Genomic DNA, 19,650 nt, shown 5'->3' with positions numbered 1-19,650 from the left:
ATTCAAATATACCGTTTAAATTGTGCCCTCCTCCCCCCAACCACAGTTGACGTGCTCAGTACATTTGACAAAAAACAGTGGTGGGAAGCAAGTTGTAGTACATCTGAGTGGAAAGGTGTGAGTTTCCAGTTTATTACTGTCATAAAATACTTTTAAATACTTGAGATGGAATGCAATTGTGTGTGTATGGGCACCCATGCACAATGTTAGAGATACAACACTGTGAATGGTGTACAGGTCAGTTATAAGAGATTATCGCATATTTATTGCTTTTGTCATCTTTATTGAAAAAAATCATGAAACTTTACAGCATTTGTTTCATTGTTCATCCTAACCAACCATTGTAACTGCCATAATTAATATAGCCAGGCCATCCTCCATATGTTCCATAACCATTATAGCCACCAAAACCTCCCCAGCCTCCGAGTCCACCATAGCCGTCTAAACCTCCGGTTCCACTATTGGAACCCCATCCTCCTCCATAGGAACCCCAATTCCCGAGGCCGCTACTACTCCAACCATAGCCTCGTCTGGAGATGAGGGATGGGTGGATGTAACCATTCCAGCCCCTGAAGCTAATATAATGTGTTTCTGCTGGAGTGAGCTCCTTTCCTTTGTCATGCATGCCAGGGACCACTACAGTTGTTGCAGTGGGAACAGGGGCCGAAAGTGCAGCTTTTAAGATCATGGTACAGAACACAAACAGCTGAAACACATAAAACAAGTTTTTTTAAATGTCAGTGTATACACCTGTTGCACAAAATAACAACAAAGGTGAAAAAAATTTCCAAATTTAATAGTTTTTGTCAGTGATTTTATTATAAATAGAAAAGGAGAACAATAGTAAAATCTATATAATTGGGAACATAAAAATTAAGATTAGTAGGTACACAGGTGTTCTTCATGCTATGCTCTGTGACGGTAAAAATGAAATGAACAGAACACAAATAAAAAAACAACATTTTAAAAGCTAAAACAGATGCACTTAAAATACTGTCTGACAGGGAAACAATTCCCATTCTTAAAATGTAATGAGCGACATCAATGATAGAGTGGCTTCATTTCATATTGCAATACAAGTTTTTGTAATCAGTGATGATGTCTGAGTGACAAACCTGTTTTTTCTCTAATTACTATGAAGTTCAGATATACAGAAATGTGGCATACACAATGGCGCAGTGACTTGTATTTTTTCTCGCTTGGCTCCTGAAAACTAGGGGAAGGTAAACTGGCTGAAAAATCAGACATTTTTTTAAAAAAATCAGGCATTAAATATGAGCGTTGTACCAAAAGTAAGTTCCCATATTTTTCACAAATAGAAGACATTGGTTGTTGTTATTAATTTATACATAGTTGAAAAGCTTACACTTTTATCTATTTTCCAACTAGTCTCCATTTGTTTCGACACGCGTTTGAAGACGGTGCTCCAGATTTTGTATTCCTAAGTCAAGGAAGTCTCCCACCAACCTGATGAGGAAGCGTGTGACCTCTGATTGGACTTCACCATCACTCTTGAAGTGTTTGCCACCTAAGTGTTCCTTTAGCTTGGGGAAGAGATGATAACTGCAGGGGGCTAAGTCCAGGCTGTATAGGGGATGGGGCATAACAGTCCATCCAAATTTCTTCAAAAGCTCCTGTGTTTAATGAGCGACGTGGGGTCGAGCATTGTCGTGAAGAAGCACTACTCCCTGTGTCAGTTGTCGTCTCCAGCGATTCTCGGTTGCTCACCGAAGTTTGTTCAATGTTGAGTTTATTGTCATCCTAGGTTGCATGAAATCAATGAGGAGTACCCCCTTCTGATCCCAAAACACACTTGCCATAACCTTTCCTGCCAACTGCTTTTATTTTAATTTCTTTAGTGGCAGTGAACTGGAGTGATGTCACTGACGAGTTGTTTGTTTCCGGGTGTGTAATGAAACCAGAGTGACGCCACTAACGAGTTGTTTGTTTTCGGGGGTGTAAAGAAACACCCATGTTTCATCTCCCATGATGACAGAGTCCAACAACTTCTCCTTGTTGCCTCCCCCCTCACGTTGTTGAAGAAACTTGTGAGCACAATGAAGGCGTTGCTCCTTGTGTCTGTGAGTCGGCATCCTGGGGACCCAGCGAGCACATACCTTGTGATAATCCAACGTTTCTGTTAAAAGTTTTTTTCCATTGTGCCATGGGAAGCTTCAGGAATGCATTCAACAAGTTCACGGACAGTGACCCTCCAATCTTTGAGCAGCTCGCTGTTGACCTTCTGGACAATTGCATCTGAAACTGGCGGTCTTCCACTCTGCTCTTCATTGTGAACTTCCATGCTACCCTCACCAAAAGCCCTGCACCATTTGCGGACATGCTGAATGGACATGCACTCTTCACCATAAACCTCAGTCAGTTGCTGATGAATCTCCATGGACAGTAACTTCCTTGCCTGGAGAAACTGGAGTACTGTTCGAACCTCACACTTGGCGGGAGCAGCGATCAATACTTCCATCTCTGAGGGCTGCCAAGCCAACACTGAGCACATAGCAAATCGTGGATGGCGAAATTATGCTAGAAGTGGAGCAATTTCTTTCGCATAATCTTTATAGAATCTTATAGGTATATCACCTGATCCTGGCGCCTTTCGACTACTAAGCGATTGTAGCTGCCTCTCAGTTCCGCGATCTGTTATCTCAATGTCTGCCAATTCGACGTTCGCACGACGATTGAAATGAGGGACAGTGTTACGATCTTCCACGGTGAAACAACTTCGGAAGACCGAACTCTGTATTTCGGCTTTCTCTCTGTTATATTCCGTTTCGGTGCCAGTGTGGTCGCTGAGGATGAATAGATGATTTTGACCCACTTGCTGATTTTACGTACGACCAAAATCTCTTACAGTTTTTACTCAGGTCGGTTGACAACGTCTTACTTTCGAAATCACTGAACGCTTCTCTCATTGCTCTCCTTACGCTCATTTTCGCTTCGTTCAGCTTTTGTTTGTCAGCTAGGTTTGTACTTCTCTTGAATCTGAGATGAAGTGTTCTTTGTTTTCGTAGCGCTTTTCTAACACGGCTGTTAAACAATGGTGGATCTTTCCCATCCATTAAAACCTTACTGGCAACATATTTGTGTAGGGTATATTGAACAATGCCTTTGAATTTTTTCCATTTCTTCTCCACATCTTCGTCCTCATCACCGAATATTTGATTTGACGCTGACTGCTTAGATATTATGAAATTTGGATCCTGTTACCCTTGCTGAGCAAATATATCTCCCTACCTTTCTTAAAATTCCTTGCAAGATCCGTCGTCATATATGCTGTCACAGCCTTATGATCACTGATACATTCCTTTTCGTTAACTGATTCGATAAGTTCAGGTCTGTTTGTTGCCAGAAGGTCTAAGACGTCACCCTCTATCTGTTCAAGGTAATTTTCGGATAAGACATCCAGAACAATGCCACACAAATCCCCGTCTCTGGCACCATTTTTGATGGTATAATACTCCCAGTCTATACCTGGCAAGTCACCTCCAATTACAAAGGCATGATCAGGAGAATTACTAATGATATTCTGCAAGTTCTGTCTGAGGCGCCCTACAACTGCAGATTCTGACCCAGGTGGTCTATAAAAGCATCCGATCACCACTTTTGACCGTTCTTTGATACTCAATTTCACCCAGATTAATTCACATTCAGACTCCGTGATAACCTCGCTAGATTTTATCGATTTTTTTACTGCAATAAACACGCCTACACCATTGGCAACCAACCTATCCTTACGATAAATATTCGAATCAGAACTTAGTATTTCGTTGTCATTGACGTTTGGTTTCAAGCAGCTTTCTGTTCGCAATACTATCTGTGCATTATAACCTTCAGTAAACGATACTAATTTTGGGACCTGTCCTTGGATGTTCTTGTAGTTTACTAAAATCATATTAATATTTTGTGTCTCTGATCTGCGAGGACCAACATTCTCTGAGGTCGCTGTGGCTGATTTAACAGACAAATCTTCTTTGATCCCGAGAGATGTGTTCTCTAACCTAAAAAAGCCCAATGTGCACGCCACACGTACTCCGCTCCCCTATTAGCCGCTTCTTGCGTGTAGTGCACGCCAGACCTATTAAGGGGAACCCTGCAATTCTGCACCCTATAGCGGATGTCGAAAAATTCGCATCCGATACCGTCGCAGATTCGTCTGAGCCTCTGGTTTAGACCTTCCACTCTGCTCCAAACCAGAGCAACGCGATCAACTCTGGGTATGATGCTACAAATAGACAGCTTAGCCTGTACCCCAGTACGTTGCTACTTGCCTTCAACAAATCAGCCAACCACTGAAAGGAGCCGAGGATGGCCTCAGAGCCCAAGTGGCAGGCGTCATTCGTGCTGACATGTGCCACTACATGCAGACAGTTGCACCCAGTGTACTCGATAGCCGCCGGCAGGGCCTCCTCCACATCATGGATGAGACCTCCCGGCAAACATACCGAATGCACACTGGAATTCTTTCCCACCTTGCTGCTATCTCCCTGAGGGGCTCCTTCACCCGCCTAACATTGGAGCTCCAAATGACAAGCATACCCACCCTCTCTACCTCTCCGGACTGGACAGGAAAATCGACCACTGGCCCAACAGGAGAGGCATCCCGTGCTGGCTCAGAGTTATCATCAACACAGAGGAGAACCTCGTACATGTTGCTAAGACGTAGGGAGCCAGCCGCACGGGCTGCTCCCTCTTTCGCCTTCTGCCCCATGACACGCGAACCCACCTCTCTCTGCCACCCACTCTGGAGAATAAAGTTGTTCCTCAGCACCATTGACGCTAATATATGTTTCGTTCACATTTTCAATGGTAGGAGAATTAAGTTGGAGCAGTATTCTTGGGTTTTGCTTTTTAAAGAACGTTTGAAAAGACAGTTAAGCATTTCTGCTTCTGTTTTGCTACTCTCAGTTTCAGTTCCTGTTTCGTCCTTGAGTGGCTGGTCACTAACTTTGGTGCCAGCCTTTACATACAATCAGAATGTCTTCGTGTTTTGCGATAGATCTTTCGACAGTACTCCTCTGCGGTAGTCGTTGAAGGTAGCACACATTGCTCTCTTGACAGCCAAACGCATTTTATTCGTCATATCGCTATCTGTAGCCCTATGCTTTGTTTTATGACCACTATGCAGCAGTCTCTCTTTCTTTAAAACTTTCTTTACAGGGCGTATACCATGGAGGATCCCTTCCATCATGATCTGTTCTACTGTGTAAATATCTATCCAGGGCATGGACAACTGTTCTTTCAAACTTGAGTTCGTCTGCATGCTCCTGTTCTGATTTAAAGGTTTCAAATTCCTCGTCGGCATATGACACTGCTGCTTTTTTGTCTGGTTTGCTGAACATATAGATCTTTCTTCTTATTTTAGCTGCCCTTCGTACTGTACAACCGCGGGAGGGAGAGGTTGTAGCGTCACGCTTCTGACGTCTCTGTTAAGGTGGCCCAGCAGCAAGGAATTATCAGGTGGGCGTCCAGGGCTGATGTTGCATGAGAGAGCAGGAGACTGCATCAAATAAAGATAATACATTTCAGTGTACAGGACGCAAGGGCGCGCCTAAGGTGGAAGTTACCAGGTGTCGGCCAGTCTAGTATGTCGAACAAACTAAATGAAGTGGGCCACAGGAGGGGAGGCGGTTCATGTTAAGTTCTGTTGGTGGCCGATCATGGGACGCAGAGCCACACGCATAATCTGCCTCCCACACATGCTATTGCCAAACACCGATGGCGTGAATTTGCTAGCAGACTTCAGCAGAAGGCTCAGGGCATCTCTAACCAGCAGCAACTGGACGGAACTGCCTCAGTTCTGAAAGGCAGGCAACTTGTGTCACATAGGCACAGCCGAAGTTACTCTGGGAGAAAACTTGTAAAGATTTTACTGTGGCCTTTGAAATAAAATTTTTACACCAATACTTTAAAATATTCCTTGAGTGGCTGCCACATTGTACATTACTTTGGTATCCATTGTTGCTGTAACTGCCTCGTGGCCACTGAGACCAGTTTCGTTGTGGACATCCTCAAAGGGGTTTCGATGTGGACATCCTCAAAGGGGTCAGGTCAGTAAGGTTTATAAATTGTGAAAAATGTGAAATATATCATTTTAAACCTTATAGTACTACAGCCACAGTTCTCAAAATGTCAGCTTTCGACAGCATAGCGATGTGCGCTAAATTTGTTTGAGATTAGATGTAATATATTTCCATCATGAGTGGGGTTCCGAACTATCTGAGCTAGGTAGTTTTCAGAGAAGGCATTTAGTAATGTTCCACAGCATGTCTCGTCATGCTCACCACCAACAAAACTGTAATCGTCCCAGAAGTCTCCTCTGATAATTAGAATATAATTAAGGAATGTACGTACAAGCGAACTGAAATTTTTTCTAAATTTTTCGGTTACATCAGGAGGTGAGTCCGGTGGTCGATAGAAAGATCCAGTTATAATTTTATTCCCACCCTTGATACTGAGTCTTGCCCAAACAAACTCGCAAGCAGCTTCAGTTCCTATCTCTGAGTTCCTTGTCTACTGTAATAAATACATCACCTCCGTTTCCCATTAACCAGTCCTTTCGGTATACACTTAAATCTTCACCAAAAATCTCGCCACTATCAATTTCGATTTTAACGAGCTTTCTGTCGGTCTCCGGTAGCTGAGTGGTCAGGGCGACAGAATGTCAATCCTAAAGGCCCGTGTTGGATTCCCGGCTGGGTCGGAGATTTTCTCCGCTCAGGGACTGGGTGTTGTGTTGTCCTAATCATCATCATTTCATCCCCATCGACGTGCAGGTCGCCTAAGTGGCGTCAAATCGAAAGACTTGCACCCAGCGAACGGTCTACCCGACGGGAGCCCCTAGTCAGACATTTATTCATTCATTCACCAGCTTTTTGTATTTACTATTAGTATTTTTGAGCCTCATTGCTTTTTAGGAGCGCTTCAGTTCTGGCACTTTGTTGCGAATGCTTCGGCAGTTGCCATTAGCATATTAACAGTCTCATCTGTGGGCGGCGTTTCTTTGGATATTACACTGATAATTCGAGGCTTTCTGTAGCTATTGTTATCTGGATTGGATGGATAGTCTGTTATCTGTAACTGCTTTGCTTTTGAGAGCTGACATTTAGAATCGGAAAACTAAGCAGAATCACGTCCTTCATAATCCAACTCAAAGTGCATTTAACCACGTTTTATTGCACTATAAAATGATTTCTTAGTGATAATTTACTTCGTACCTTCATCTTGTATGATCGTAGGTCTGATTCGGAATTTTTTAGGGAGTAGTCGACTGTGGGTAAGAAACGTAAAAAACAACAATATTTAATTTTATGTAACATAAAGTTAAAAATCAAGTTGAAGTTTGTCACATACTGAGGTCTATGGTTCTAACAAACATAAGTTTCTAAATCAATGCAGTCAAAAGATAAGACTTTTATGTGGCATATTTTTGAGACTCCCAAACACACTCATCAAAACTTTTAGGGTATTTCCCCTTGCCGTAGAATCATGAAATTTGCCAAGAAAAAAGGTTTCACAGTACGAGTAAAGGGAAAATCTGAAATTGTTAATCTGAAAAAAAAAGGATTTCTTCTGTCATTTGTTACACGACTTCAAACTTGGAAAAATTAAAAATTCTCGAATGTCTTGGATCCATGACCGATATCTTGTTAGTATCAATGTCGATAGCAGGCAAAAATCATCGAGATTCTCGATTCCCAGGATGGATGAACTGTCTGTATACGTAGTTCAATTTGTATGGAACTCTCGGTGCGCGAATCCTACTCGCTCCTGGCCAGGCAGTTATGAATCTGATTGTTCAATGTTAAAAATTCCTATGGGTTTTCAGAAGGCACACACATTCATTAATGTACAAGCTAGGAAATGTCATTATTTTAAATTCTTTAAATATTTCCCCGCGTGGCTCTATGCAGAATTCCTTTCATTTTTCTGTCATCCCTCCTTTGAAGTTTGAAAGTTTGTTTTGCCATACCTATATTTCCTCGGAATATCACACCATATCTGAGCGAGTTGTTCATACAAGCAAAATAGGCACACAACAATGATTTAGTACTGCAACAGCTCTGAAGCATTCTTAGCACATTGCATTTACATAGTTTTTTTATTCAAACTTCTCCCAGCTCAACTGTTCAGTGACCCAATGCCCAGAAATTTTGTGGATGAAGCTTGTGCAACAACATAGTTCAGTAACTCAGCATTTATGCTGCTTGAAGCTTTACTTCTATTATTATGGAAATTCATCCGTACCGTTTTTTCCTTATTCATGACCAAAGCGTTATTCCTAAAATTTTCGTGCCTCATTTATTGTCTTACAGACTTTCTGCTGTAGATCATCTTAAGTGCATTCTTTTATAAAAAAATGCGTTTGTCGGCGGCAAACATCACTGTGTGTGCGCCCCTCAGATGGTTTGGGAAATCATTTCTATGTACCAGGAACAACAGTACGCCTAACACGAATTATTAGACACTGTTGATTTATATCGCCTTGTAAGCTGTTGTAAACACTGCATGCTGCCTATTGGTAGTCTGTGAACATAACTGTATAATAAAGAAATTTTATCAGCGACTCTTTTTTTTTCAGATTTTTACAAGCTGTGGGGCTCCTTCTTAATGTATTAAGTTGAGAAATGGGATGAAAACTATACTAGCTGCAAAGGCTATTTTTGTTACTGTATATTTTGTATACAAGGGCGAAGGAAAACAACCTGCTCATATCATCTGAGCCGGCTAAGGGATGCTGGATAGAGCAAACCTTTTCAGGTAACCGGTAGGTCGGAAATCTACCATTGGGGAACTATGGCCATAAAGCGACAATCAATCAGCTACGAGCACATGTACATGCGTGCGTTTAAACTGACTTGACCCGGCTGATACCTGTTATGCTGATGAGCGCAGTTACTAGTTAAATTAGCGAAGATAATGGTTTCAGCTGAACAGTCAAACCTAGGCGAACTTTGAATTCCTATTTTTGGCTGGTTACGTTTGACAAGAATTTTCTGTGATGTTAAATCAATTAGCTAAAAGTATCGTAATGCTGCTAATGTGTTAAGTTATTAAGTTGTACGACAGGAACAGCCTGGAGTAAGATAGCCGACATACGGTAATGAAAGGTGTAATGTTTTCAATAATGAAATCTAAAGGCAACGAATGAACTTTTATTTTAATAAGTACAGCAAATCCATAACTTTCAACTGTTACAATGGTGAAAAAGAAAACGGAAATTCAATTTTAAACACTCTATTTTCTCAAGTCAGATTTTTAACAGCAAATGCTCAAAATTCTTGTCTCCGCCATCGCTACAAAGTTGAAATCGTCCAAGAAATGACTGGTGCACCCTGTAGAAAAATTCATGACAGGTATGTACCCAGTAGAACAGTTCATGACGGGAGAGATCCTCCGTGGTATGCAGTGACTGTCAAGAGAAACTATCGAAACAAGAATACTGCGAACAAGTATCAGAGAGAGATGCTGAATTAAACACGTTTGGTAATCAAGAGAGCAATGCATGAAGCCTTCAACCACTACATAGCCGAATATTGTCGAAAAAATTTTCACAAAACCCAAAGAAATTCCGGTCGTATGCGGCACCAAAGTTAGTGTCACTCATGGACGAGACAGGAACTGAAACTGAGAGTGGCAAAGCAAAAGCAGAAATGATTAAATATGTTTGCAACTGTTCAGTTACAAAGGAAAACCCAGGGGAATTTCTCCAATTTAGTCGTCGTACCACTGGATAGATGACAGAAATGCAGTGGTATTGAGAAACAGTTGAAATCCTTAAAACCGAACAAAGCCCAGGGCCCGATTTAATCCTATTGGACTGTATACCCAATTTGTAGGTGAGGTAGCCCTCCGAACAAAAACACGTGCCCAGTAGCTAGAAGAAAGCGCGTGTCACTCATGTCTACAAGAAGGATAGCAGAAGCGATCCATAGAACTACCATCCAATATCCCACTACCAGTTGTCGTAGAATCTTAGAACATAGTATGAGATCAAACATAATGAGGTATCTCGAGCAAAAAGACCTCCTCATGCCAACAAGCAAGGATTTCGAAAATATAGATCATGTGAAGCCCACTCGCATTTTACTTTCATGACATACCGAAAGCCATGGATCATGTTGGTCAGATAGAGGCAGTATTTCTCAGTTTCTGAAAAGCGTTCGACGCTGTACCACACCTACGCTTATTATCAAAAGTACGATCAGACGGAATTTGGGCTGAGTATCTCTTGGTGGGGCGGACGCAGCATCTCATCTTGGATGGAAAGTCGTCAAAAGGTGTACTAGGAACTGCGGGTGTGCCACAGTAAAGTGTAGTGGGTCCCTTGCTGTTCACCTTGTATACCAATGACCTTGCGAACAACATTAATAGAAACCTCAGACTTTTTGCAGACGACACAGTTGCCTACCCTGAAGTTCAGTCCGAACGATGCTCCACAAATATTCAGACCTTGATAAGATTTTAAAGATTGGCAACAAATTGTGCACTTCACAATATGAAAAAACCTAAGATCCTATGAACACAATATCAGTGAGCCACAGTTGGAATAGGTAACCCCATACAAAAACCATGGTGTATCAAATGGTAGGGATACGAAATGGAACGATCACATAGGCTCAGTTGTGAGTAAAGCAGGTTGTAGACTTCCGTTTATTGGCAGAATACTAGGGAAATGCGGTCAATTTACAAAGGCGATTGCTTATAGATCACTGTCATAGAATGTCGCCCACGTTTGTGAGATCGTACCAAATAGAACTAACGGGGGATGTTGAACATATACTGAGAAGGGCAGCACGAATGGTCACAGATTTGTATGATTCACAGGGGAGTGAAGAAAGAACAGAGGATGTAAACTGTTCTGAGAAAGTTTTTGTTATGTCCATCCTTGTGGCTGGAGGTCTGGGGGACTGCGACTGTACACTACTGAAAGAAAATGAAACGCCTACAGTCGTCCTTAAGATGCTATTTATTGTGTTGCTGCCAGTTTCGGTGCTTCAATGCACCATCTTCAGGCCTTAGTTGATGCTAAAGGGGTTATCACGTCCCATATCTAAGATGCATCAGTGGCCAACATAACCGGTTAACGCTGACAACATGTAACTATGATGTCGTCTCCACAATCAAGTCCTGAGAAAGTTCACTAAGAAAGTTTCGAGAACCCGCTTTAAATGCTGAGTCTAGGAATATACTATAACCATCTAGGTATAGCTCGCATATGGGTGTGAGGACAAAATTAGATTATCAGACTAATTACAGCACGCCAAGAGGCATTTATACAACCATCCTTCCTGCTCTCCTTTTGTGAATGGAACGGCAAAAAGCACTAATAACTGGGATAATGTAACGTACCCTCTGCCATGTCCCTCACAGTGGTTCGAGAGTGTAGATGATTTTCGCGGCCTCAAACACATTCATTTACCAGACAAACTTTTGGGCGCTCGTCGTTTTCTTGCTGCTGTTTTACTGCCGTGGGTCAGCAGCAATGCATTTTCGAGCTGTGGTTACCGGGTATCTGGAAAATTATGCTTGATTCGACGTTCATGTACTGCCATTACTTTATTATGAGGTGGTTTTGATGCGAAAACGTCTATTTACTCATCGATCAAACATTGTTGTGTGCCAAAATACCGCTAGGTTTGAATCGCTACTAAACTAACAATGCCTAAACAGTGTTTCACACTCCCCCTGCCCTCAACGAATAAATCATTCTGTACGTATTTGTCACGCACTACTTGTTTTGCCCGTTCCGTCATCGCACCAATGCAGGCGCGATTCTTACTAATTAGCATCTTGTAAAGTTGTAAACTGATGGAGTGTGAAAACATTTTCACCCAAGACATTGATTCAAGTCCCGTTGTGAAGCGTTTACGGAGGCGTACTAGGACCCAAAGCGATACGCCCAAATATAAGTGAATATCGATATTAAATTGAAAATTACAAAATAATGTAAAATGTCTTCTCTCGTAGCTCGTAATATCTTAAGAATTATTGAAAATTTTTTTTAAAAAAACGCAAGTTACAGGAAAGCGCGCTTCGAAAGGAATCCAAAAGGCTAAGAAGTCCAGCGACGAGGGAACGCGAGAGCTATGTTAGTGTCGAAAATGGAATGCAAAAAACGTCGCAAAGCAATTACGTAGCTGGACATACGACGACTAGCGACTGTCTAAACTTGTAATTTATCTTTTCTGTAACCATTATAGTAGACTGTGTAATCATTCTATTAATGAAGTGGACGATTTAATTAGATGATTTCATCCCGAGGTTTTCACGAAAAATCTACGCTGTTGACCCGAACTGCACTCACAGAAATTTTTTCTCTACCTTGTATGTCACCGGACTGTGTACCACACGACAAAATTTCGCTCTGGCGTCTGCAAATATTCGAAAAGGAGCTTACATTTCGTATCACACAGTAGGAAGCCGTTACGTTTGACAGATAACTGATGTGTAAGTGTGCTTGTTACTCACTGTGACGTCCATGCTTGCTGTTGAATTTGTCCGGGACCGCTGGACTTATGCGTAGGTCGCCGACCTCCGTGCACTTATATACACCCGACGGCCGCAGCGAGTTCAACCACCTCCAGCCTGGAAGGTCAAGGCCGAAGAGAGAGTGGACAAGGCTTCATTCCGGAAGCCGCCCGATGCTTACGAGTGGCCCTCCTTGGCCCCTCCATCACTTAAATTCTCGTTTATCTCCTTTCGACATTAACATATTTTACAGCTACGCCTCAGCTCTCTACGCAACGAAGCATGATCTGCTGTCACTCTTAACACTTAATGTTGGAAGTGTGAGGACAGTTAGGCCGGATGCATATGCAGCGGATTTTCTTCTGCCGCGGAGAATTGACTGTCACTGCTCACGGAAATCTAGCGTTTACACACGTAGCGGTAAAATCTCTGTCGCCTTTGTACAAGTCAGCCAATTATTGACAGTGTACTTTCACCATCAAACCAGTTCTCATAATTTAACTTTATTATTTAAATTATTTATTGCTTTTCAGCGCCCAGTGTTGTTTGAAATGAACAAAGAGCAAATTCAAGGTTTATTGTTATTACGTCGGCGAATGAAAAGGAAAAGAAAAAAAATCGACTAGTTTCTGTTCAACCAATTAATAAATAAGAGGAGAGGCAAGAGCATTCTACACTCTGTTTGATGGGTTGGGACAGGATGACGCGAAATTCTTCAATTACTTCAGACTGTTGGCGATTTCCTTTGAGAGACTCCATGGGCGGTTGGAACATACCATTCAGCATGAAAATAGCAAAATGAGGGATATTATTCAGCCTGTAGAAATGCTGGCACTAACGCTGAGATAAACACGACAATATTTTCAGACTAGTTTTAAAGGTAAATGTATTTACAGTTAGTGCAGAGTCTGTATTTGACAGTGTCTGTATAGTTGGATGCAATGCAATGTGCTTCAGACGTGCATCTGTATAGTTGGATGCAAATGTGCTTCAGACGTGCATATCTGAAGCACATTTGCATCCAACTATAGAGACACTGTCAAATAAAGACACTGCACTAATTGTATTTCATGTCAAAGTAAGCCAAACTGACGAGACAAGCATTCTCCCCCAAAGGCGGGAATCACACGAATGATACGAGAGCACTATTGGACGTAGACATACGGAAGTCTGGATGGGTCCGGGAGATGTGTACGGATAGCTGAACTGCCGGCACGGTAGCTCAGCGTGTTAGGTCAGAGGGCTGCGTGCTCTCTGTAATAGAAAAACTGAGTCAAGGCGTCAACGTTCAACTTGAACGGATGTCTTGTGACGTCCGTCCAGACCAAACGCAACAAACTATATCGAACAAATTGAAGAAAGCGGTAAATCCGGGTTCGAGTCCCAGTCCAGTTCAAATTTTTATGAGACTATAATAAACTATTCAGCTGATGGTATATCGTATTCGCAGCTTGCGAATACATTTCATTCGTAACAGTGTTTATTGATACAGTTCTGCAAAAACAGAAAATACCAATATTACTGTATCTTTATGTACGAGGATAAGTCAATTATTATTCGCAAAGTAGTTATAAAATTTTATTGTAATCAAATAGGAAACTTACAAGAACATCATTTTTCGACTTAGTCTCCTTGCGTTTCAACGCACTTGGTCCATCTTTCTTGCACTTTTCATTCTCTGCCCAGAGGGGACACAGCGGGCTGTTTTAGGGCTTGCTATTTGCCCTTTTCAGCCATGGGTTTGTACATTTTATTTTTATACAATTTTTACATTTGTCTTGCTACATAGTGCAAGTTTCCTTTTGGTCTTTAACAATTACAATGAACTTTAACAATTACAATGATCTTTAGATATTTTAACATTTACTTTGGGATTTTAACAATTTCAATGAAATTTTAGCAGTTTTAGTAATATTTTAACGAATACAATGAGATTTGGAAAACTACAATAGTGTTTTAGCAATTTCAGTGGTATTTTAACAATTAGGTTAATATTATATTACAGTTTCGTTTTTCATCAGTTTATTTTACAATTCATTTGTTCTTATTCGTTAATAGTTTATAATTACAGATATCTTATAGTATGGGCAACTGCTTATTCTACTATACATATGCATTTGTTTTGTATTTCTTATTTAGTGTACAGAGCGAGGGAGGGGGAGTAGAGGGAGTTGGGTTAGGTGTATTTTGGTGGTTCTTTGTGGGCCATGTTCGTGTGTGTTTGTGTTTTATGCTTGAGTCCTTTCGTCTAGGTGTGGGGGGATGGTGGTATTTGCTGTTAGTGGTGCTAGGATTGGGGCGAGATCGGGGTACATCTTAGCTGTGTTGTGGGCGATTGTGTGGGTGGGTGTTGTGTATTTGTATTTGGGTTTCCTTTTTGTTCTGTGGTTGACTGTGATTAGGTCCTCCATGTCCGGTCTTTTGTTTAGGATATGATTTCCGTATCTGGCTCTCATTTTGGCTAATCTGGTTTGTAGTGGTTCCATTCTGGTTGTCTCATACACTTCATTGCTTGGTGTCAGATATGGCAGCCATGCGATACTTCGTATTAGTCTGCGTTCTGTGCTGTACAGTCTTTTTGCAATCGGTGCATGTATGCCTCCCAGGGGGGCTGCCGCATACTCTAGAACTGGACGAATGAAGGTTTTGTAGGTATGTAGTGCCGTCTGAGTGTTGCAGCCATGGAAGCGTCCTTGCACTTGTCGTATTAGGTTTTGTCTGAGTCGGGTTTTGTTAAGGAGGTACGTCAGGTGGGTTTTCCAGCTGAGATGTTTGTCTAGGTATACTCCGAGGTATCTAGCTGTGTCGTTTAGTTGTAGGGGGCTGTTCCAGAGGGTTAGTCGGATGTCCTGTTCGTTCTGTTGTTTCTTTTTTGTTAAGTGTCTGTGTCTGAAGAGGACTGTCTGTGTCTTGGTTGGATTAGGTCGTATCCTCCATTTTGCCATCCAGGTTTCTAGGCGGTGGAGTATGTGGTCGTTTTTCGTTGCAGTGTCGTTGTGCGTAGTTCCGTACACCAGTAAGCCGTGTCGTCTGCATATAGTCCCATTTCTTCGTAGGGAGTCGTTACGGTAGGTATGTCAGCAGTGTAAAGTGTGTACAGTAGTGGGGACAAGATGCCACCTTGGGGGACGCCAGCTTGTGGGGTAAAGGCTTCTGATACCTGATTTGCGACGTGAACCCTGCAGGTCCGGTTGGTGATATAGGATTGGATAATCCTGACTACTTTGGTTGGGATGCCGATGCTGATTAGTTTGAACAGCAGGCCCTGGTGCCATAGTTTGTCGAAGGCTCGTTCTATGTCCAGGAACACTGCGAGTGTGCAGTGTCCCTGGTTGAACCCTTTGGTGATGCTGTCTGTCAGTTTAAGGAGGGGGTCATTGGTCGAGTGGTTGTGTCTGAATCCTGCTTGTGTGAGGGGGAGTAGGTTTTTCGTCTCGACATAAGTCCTTATGCAGTCCGTTATTATCCGTTCGTATGTTTTCCCTATCACGTCCAGTAGGGATATTGGTCTGTATGATTTTGGGTCTGTCCTAGGTTTGTCAGGTTTAGGTATCATGATAGTCTTGCTTGTCTTCCAGTTTGTTGGTATTGTCTCATTGTGTAGGCAGTAATTAAAGATAAGGGATAGGATGGGAATTATGACGTGGAGGGGGGCTTTTTGTAGGTGAATACGTCTAATTTCATTCTGTCCGGGGGCGGAGTTGCGTCCTGAGAAGATTGCGTTTTCTATTTCTATGTCTGTGATGTCTTTGGTGAGGGCCTGCTGTTCTTCGCTTTCGGTTGTTGGGGCGTTTATCAGGGTTCCTAGTTGTATGTCAACATGTCGTCTGAATATGTCATCAAATCTGTTGTCGTTCGGGAGTGAGTATACGTCTTGTAGTGTTTGTTTAAAGGCTGTTGCTTGCTCGAGGGGGTCTGTTGAAGGTTCATTGTTTACTGTCAGGGTGTTGGCGTGTGTCTGGCGTTGCCCTGTGAGTGTTTTGAAACTCTTCCAGAACTTGCCCCCACTCCTGTAGTCCAGTTTGCTGCATGTGTCGTCCCATTGTCGTTGTCTGTGTTGAGATATTAGTCTTTTAATTCTGGCGTTTATTCTGTTCCATTGTCTTTTTAGGTCTGGATTGTCGTCTCGTCTCATCTGTCTCTGTAGTCGTTTTTTCTGTCGTATTAATTGTAGTGCTGCTTCTGGGATGGTGGGTTTCCAGTTTTCTACTACTTTGGTGGGGATTGCTTCCTGGACCGCTTTGGTGATAGCCGTTTCAAATTTGTTGGTGACCAGATGTAAGTCGTCTTCGTCAGTGATTGTTATGGGAATGGATAGCTCACGGTTGATAGTGTCCTGGTATTTTTCCCAGTCTGCTCTATTATACTGGCTTATTGTTCTTCTGTGGGGATGGGGTGGAGGGGGGAGGTTGGCGGATGTGGAAAAGAGGATGGGTAGGTGGTCGCTGGTAATGGAGTCTCCGATTCGGGGTAGGTGGAGTGAGTTGTGTAAGTTGGGGCTGTGTAGGATGTGGTCTGGGGCTGAGATACCTTGGTGTCCTATGAAAGTAGGTTCATTTAGTGGAAGTCGAAGGGTCGGGTCTGTGGTCAGGAGGTCAAATAGTCTGCGTCCATTTCCATTGTCTACTCTGTCGCCAAGTCTGTGGTGTCTGGCATTAAAGTCTCCTACTAAGATAGATCGAGGAAGTGAAGTAAAGTACTGGATGAACTGGACCTGTAGCGCAGTCCCTGGGGGGTTATACATGCACGCTATTTTGAGTGTTCGCCTGTTGTTGTCTTTTATCTCAACCGCGATGGCTTCCGTGTTGTCAAAAGCAGCAGGGAGGGTGACCTCTTTCGCCGCAATAGTGTTGCTGACGTAGATAGCCACCCCTCCTCTGCCGTCCTGCCTGTCTTTCCTGAATGTATTATATTTTGGGACATCGCATTTGGTCCCGTCTTTGAGCCATGTTTCGGCGAACGCAGCGACGTGTATGTTTTCTTGGTGGAGCATGTGCATTAGTATGGGGCGTTTGGATTTAATTCCTTTCGTGTTTGCGAAAAGGAGGTTCAGGTGATTTACTTCACTGGCTTCGTCCATGTTAAGGGAGGGGGATAAGATGGGCGGGTGGGTGCGGTGTACTTTCCTACTTCCTTGTGCGTGTTTGTGTTTCGCGCTGGTTGTGGTGTCGTGGGTCTTGCGGTGGGGTGGGGGAGGGTGAGTGGGGTCGTGGTGTGTGGTCGTGTTGTGGGTGCCACTGTGTTTGCAGTTCTGGGTCCCAGCGGTCTGTTATTGTTATGTGGAGTGAGTTTCTTGCTTGTGTGGCGAACATGCCCTTCTGGAGGATTTGCTTGGAGGCTCTGTCAATGGATCTTTTAGCTTCTTCACGGCGGTCTTGAAATAAATCCAGCAAGACCGTTGTGAGGAGTCTGATGAGGTCGTCCTTCAGTACTACCTCTTCTGGAAAAATTTCTTCTTCTGGGAGGGGCGCTGGGCCATCAATTGTTTTGATGGGGGCCGTGGTTTCACTGCTGGAGGCCTTTTTTGGGCGCTGGGGGCACTTGTAGGACAGTGCCGAGTGTTCTCCGCCGCAGTTGGAGCACTGTTGCCTCTCCATTTGTTTGCACTGGGAGAGGCTGTGGGCGCCTGCACATCGCGCGCATTTCACTTGTTCAGTGCATTTGGCTGTTGTGTGGCTGAATGTGAGGCACTTCCCGCACTGTGCCAGTTGTGGAGGGGGGTCGTGCGGGGGTTCTGCGGCTCTTCTTTTGTAGTCTATCACCGCGCCTTCCGCCAGCATTTTGTCCACCGTTTGCGGATCGTGCGTGATGACCCTGTATTTTTCAGTTGGGGCGTTATTTGCCTTTGAGGTGATTCTCCACGCAGTCTTTACTTTCAGGCCCTGATCGCGGAGTTGTTGGATGACTGAGTCATCTTTGGTGTTTACGGGGATTTTTTTGAGGACGACACTTAGGGATGGTTCTGGTTTGCGTCTTACTGTACCCCTTCCGTCGCGGGGTTTTTGTGGTCGCACTTCTGCCTCTGGGTAGCCTGACTCGCGTATCTTTCTGCGTATTTAGGTCTCTATATTTTTCATTTTAATGTCTAGGAAGGCCTTGTTGCCCTTCGTTCTGTGGTCCCTGGTTACGGTAAGCTGTTTAATATTGTCTTTGATCTCCTGCCTGAGAAACCTGCGAAAGAGGGAGGCTAGATCTGGTTGCGTGCATTCCGCCGGAAGCCGCGTAATGACATACGTGGTGACATGGAAGTTGCAGAGGGGTTCAGAGTAATTGTTGGGGCTGCTTCGTCCCGACGAGGTCGTACTGGAAGGGGAGTGTGGTCTGTAGCTTTCGTCAGGCGATTCTGGCGAGTCGCCATTGTCACGGGGCGGTGCTGGTGGGAGGGGGGGTTGGCCCTGGTTCTTCCGGTTGTCCATAGTTGTTTGGTCAGTAGTGTGGTCGTACAGAGGAGTGCTGTTTTCGCGCTTGGTTGGCACCTTGCTTGCTTCCGCCGTATTGGCTTCCACTTCGCCTGAAGGTATCCGCGTTCCCACAGCCCTATATACACGTGCGCGGGTATCCGGGCGTTGCCGCGGGCCCTGGCACGGATAAGTCCCTATTTAATGGGGGGGACAGATCTGATCTGTCGTACGACACTGAGTGTGTAAGGCACGACACTTTGCTGACTACCAGTTACGGTAGTTGACAACAATTTTTGCTCTTTTGAGCAGTGCCGTAGGCGACACTGTCAGGACAATACTTCCGCTTGTTTTCTTTCCCAGCAGCGGAATGCTGGTGGTGAGACTCTGCAGGCGATGATCTCGGAGCCGTGACTCTGCAGGCGATGATCTCGACGCCGTGAGGTCTTCCTTCACCGCTGGCTGGCCTGCGCGGCTGCTTTGGCGCGGTCTGAAGCTCTCGATGGCTGCCGCTGACGCTGCTGCAGACTACCGCTCTGCCCGGCTGCTCCGCTCGCTCTGCGCGCCACTTGGTCCATCGTTGTACAAGCTTCCTAATGCCCTCGTAAAAGAAGGTTCTCGGTTGAGCTGCGAACCAGGAATGCACCGCTTCTTTCACTGCTTTGTCTGAGGCAAATCGACGGCCCCTTAATGCCTGTTTGAGTGCACCAAACAAGTGATTGTCAGAAGGGGTAATATCAGAACTACATGGATGATGATTCAGTACTTC

At 43.8% G+C, this 19,650-nt stretch overlaps 1 protein-coding gene across 1 annotated transcript in view; it reads right to left on the bottom strand.

Moving 5' to 3' along the window:
* Positions 1–669: 669 nt before the first annotated feature.
* The window catches only part of LOC124787998 (kelch-like protein 28), a 224,062-nt gene continuing 205,081 nt past the window's right edge, over positions 670–19,650 (bottom strand). The window contains exon 11 of the mRNA XM_047255040.1: positions 670–706. Within this exon, the coding sequence (XP_047110996.1) occupies positions 685–706 (22 nt within the window). The 3' untranslated portion in view covers positions 670–684. The remainder of the gene's footprint in view (positions 707–19,650) is intronic.

This window comes from Schistocerca piceifrons, chromosome 3 (assembly GCF_021461385.2).
Source record: "Schistocerca piceifrons isolate TAMUIC-IGC-003096 chromosome 3, iqSchPice1.1, whole genome shotgun sequence".
NCBI classification, from domain to species: Eukaryota; Metazoa; Arthropoda; class Insecta; order Orthoptera; family Acrididae; genus Schistocerca; species Schistocerca piceifrons.
The sequence above is the reverse complement of the archived record's forward strand: the minus strand, read 5'-3'. Positions and strand labels throughout refer to the sequence as shown.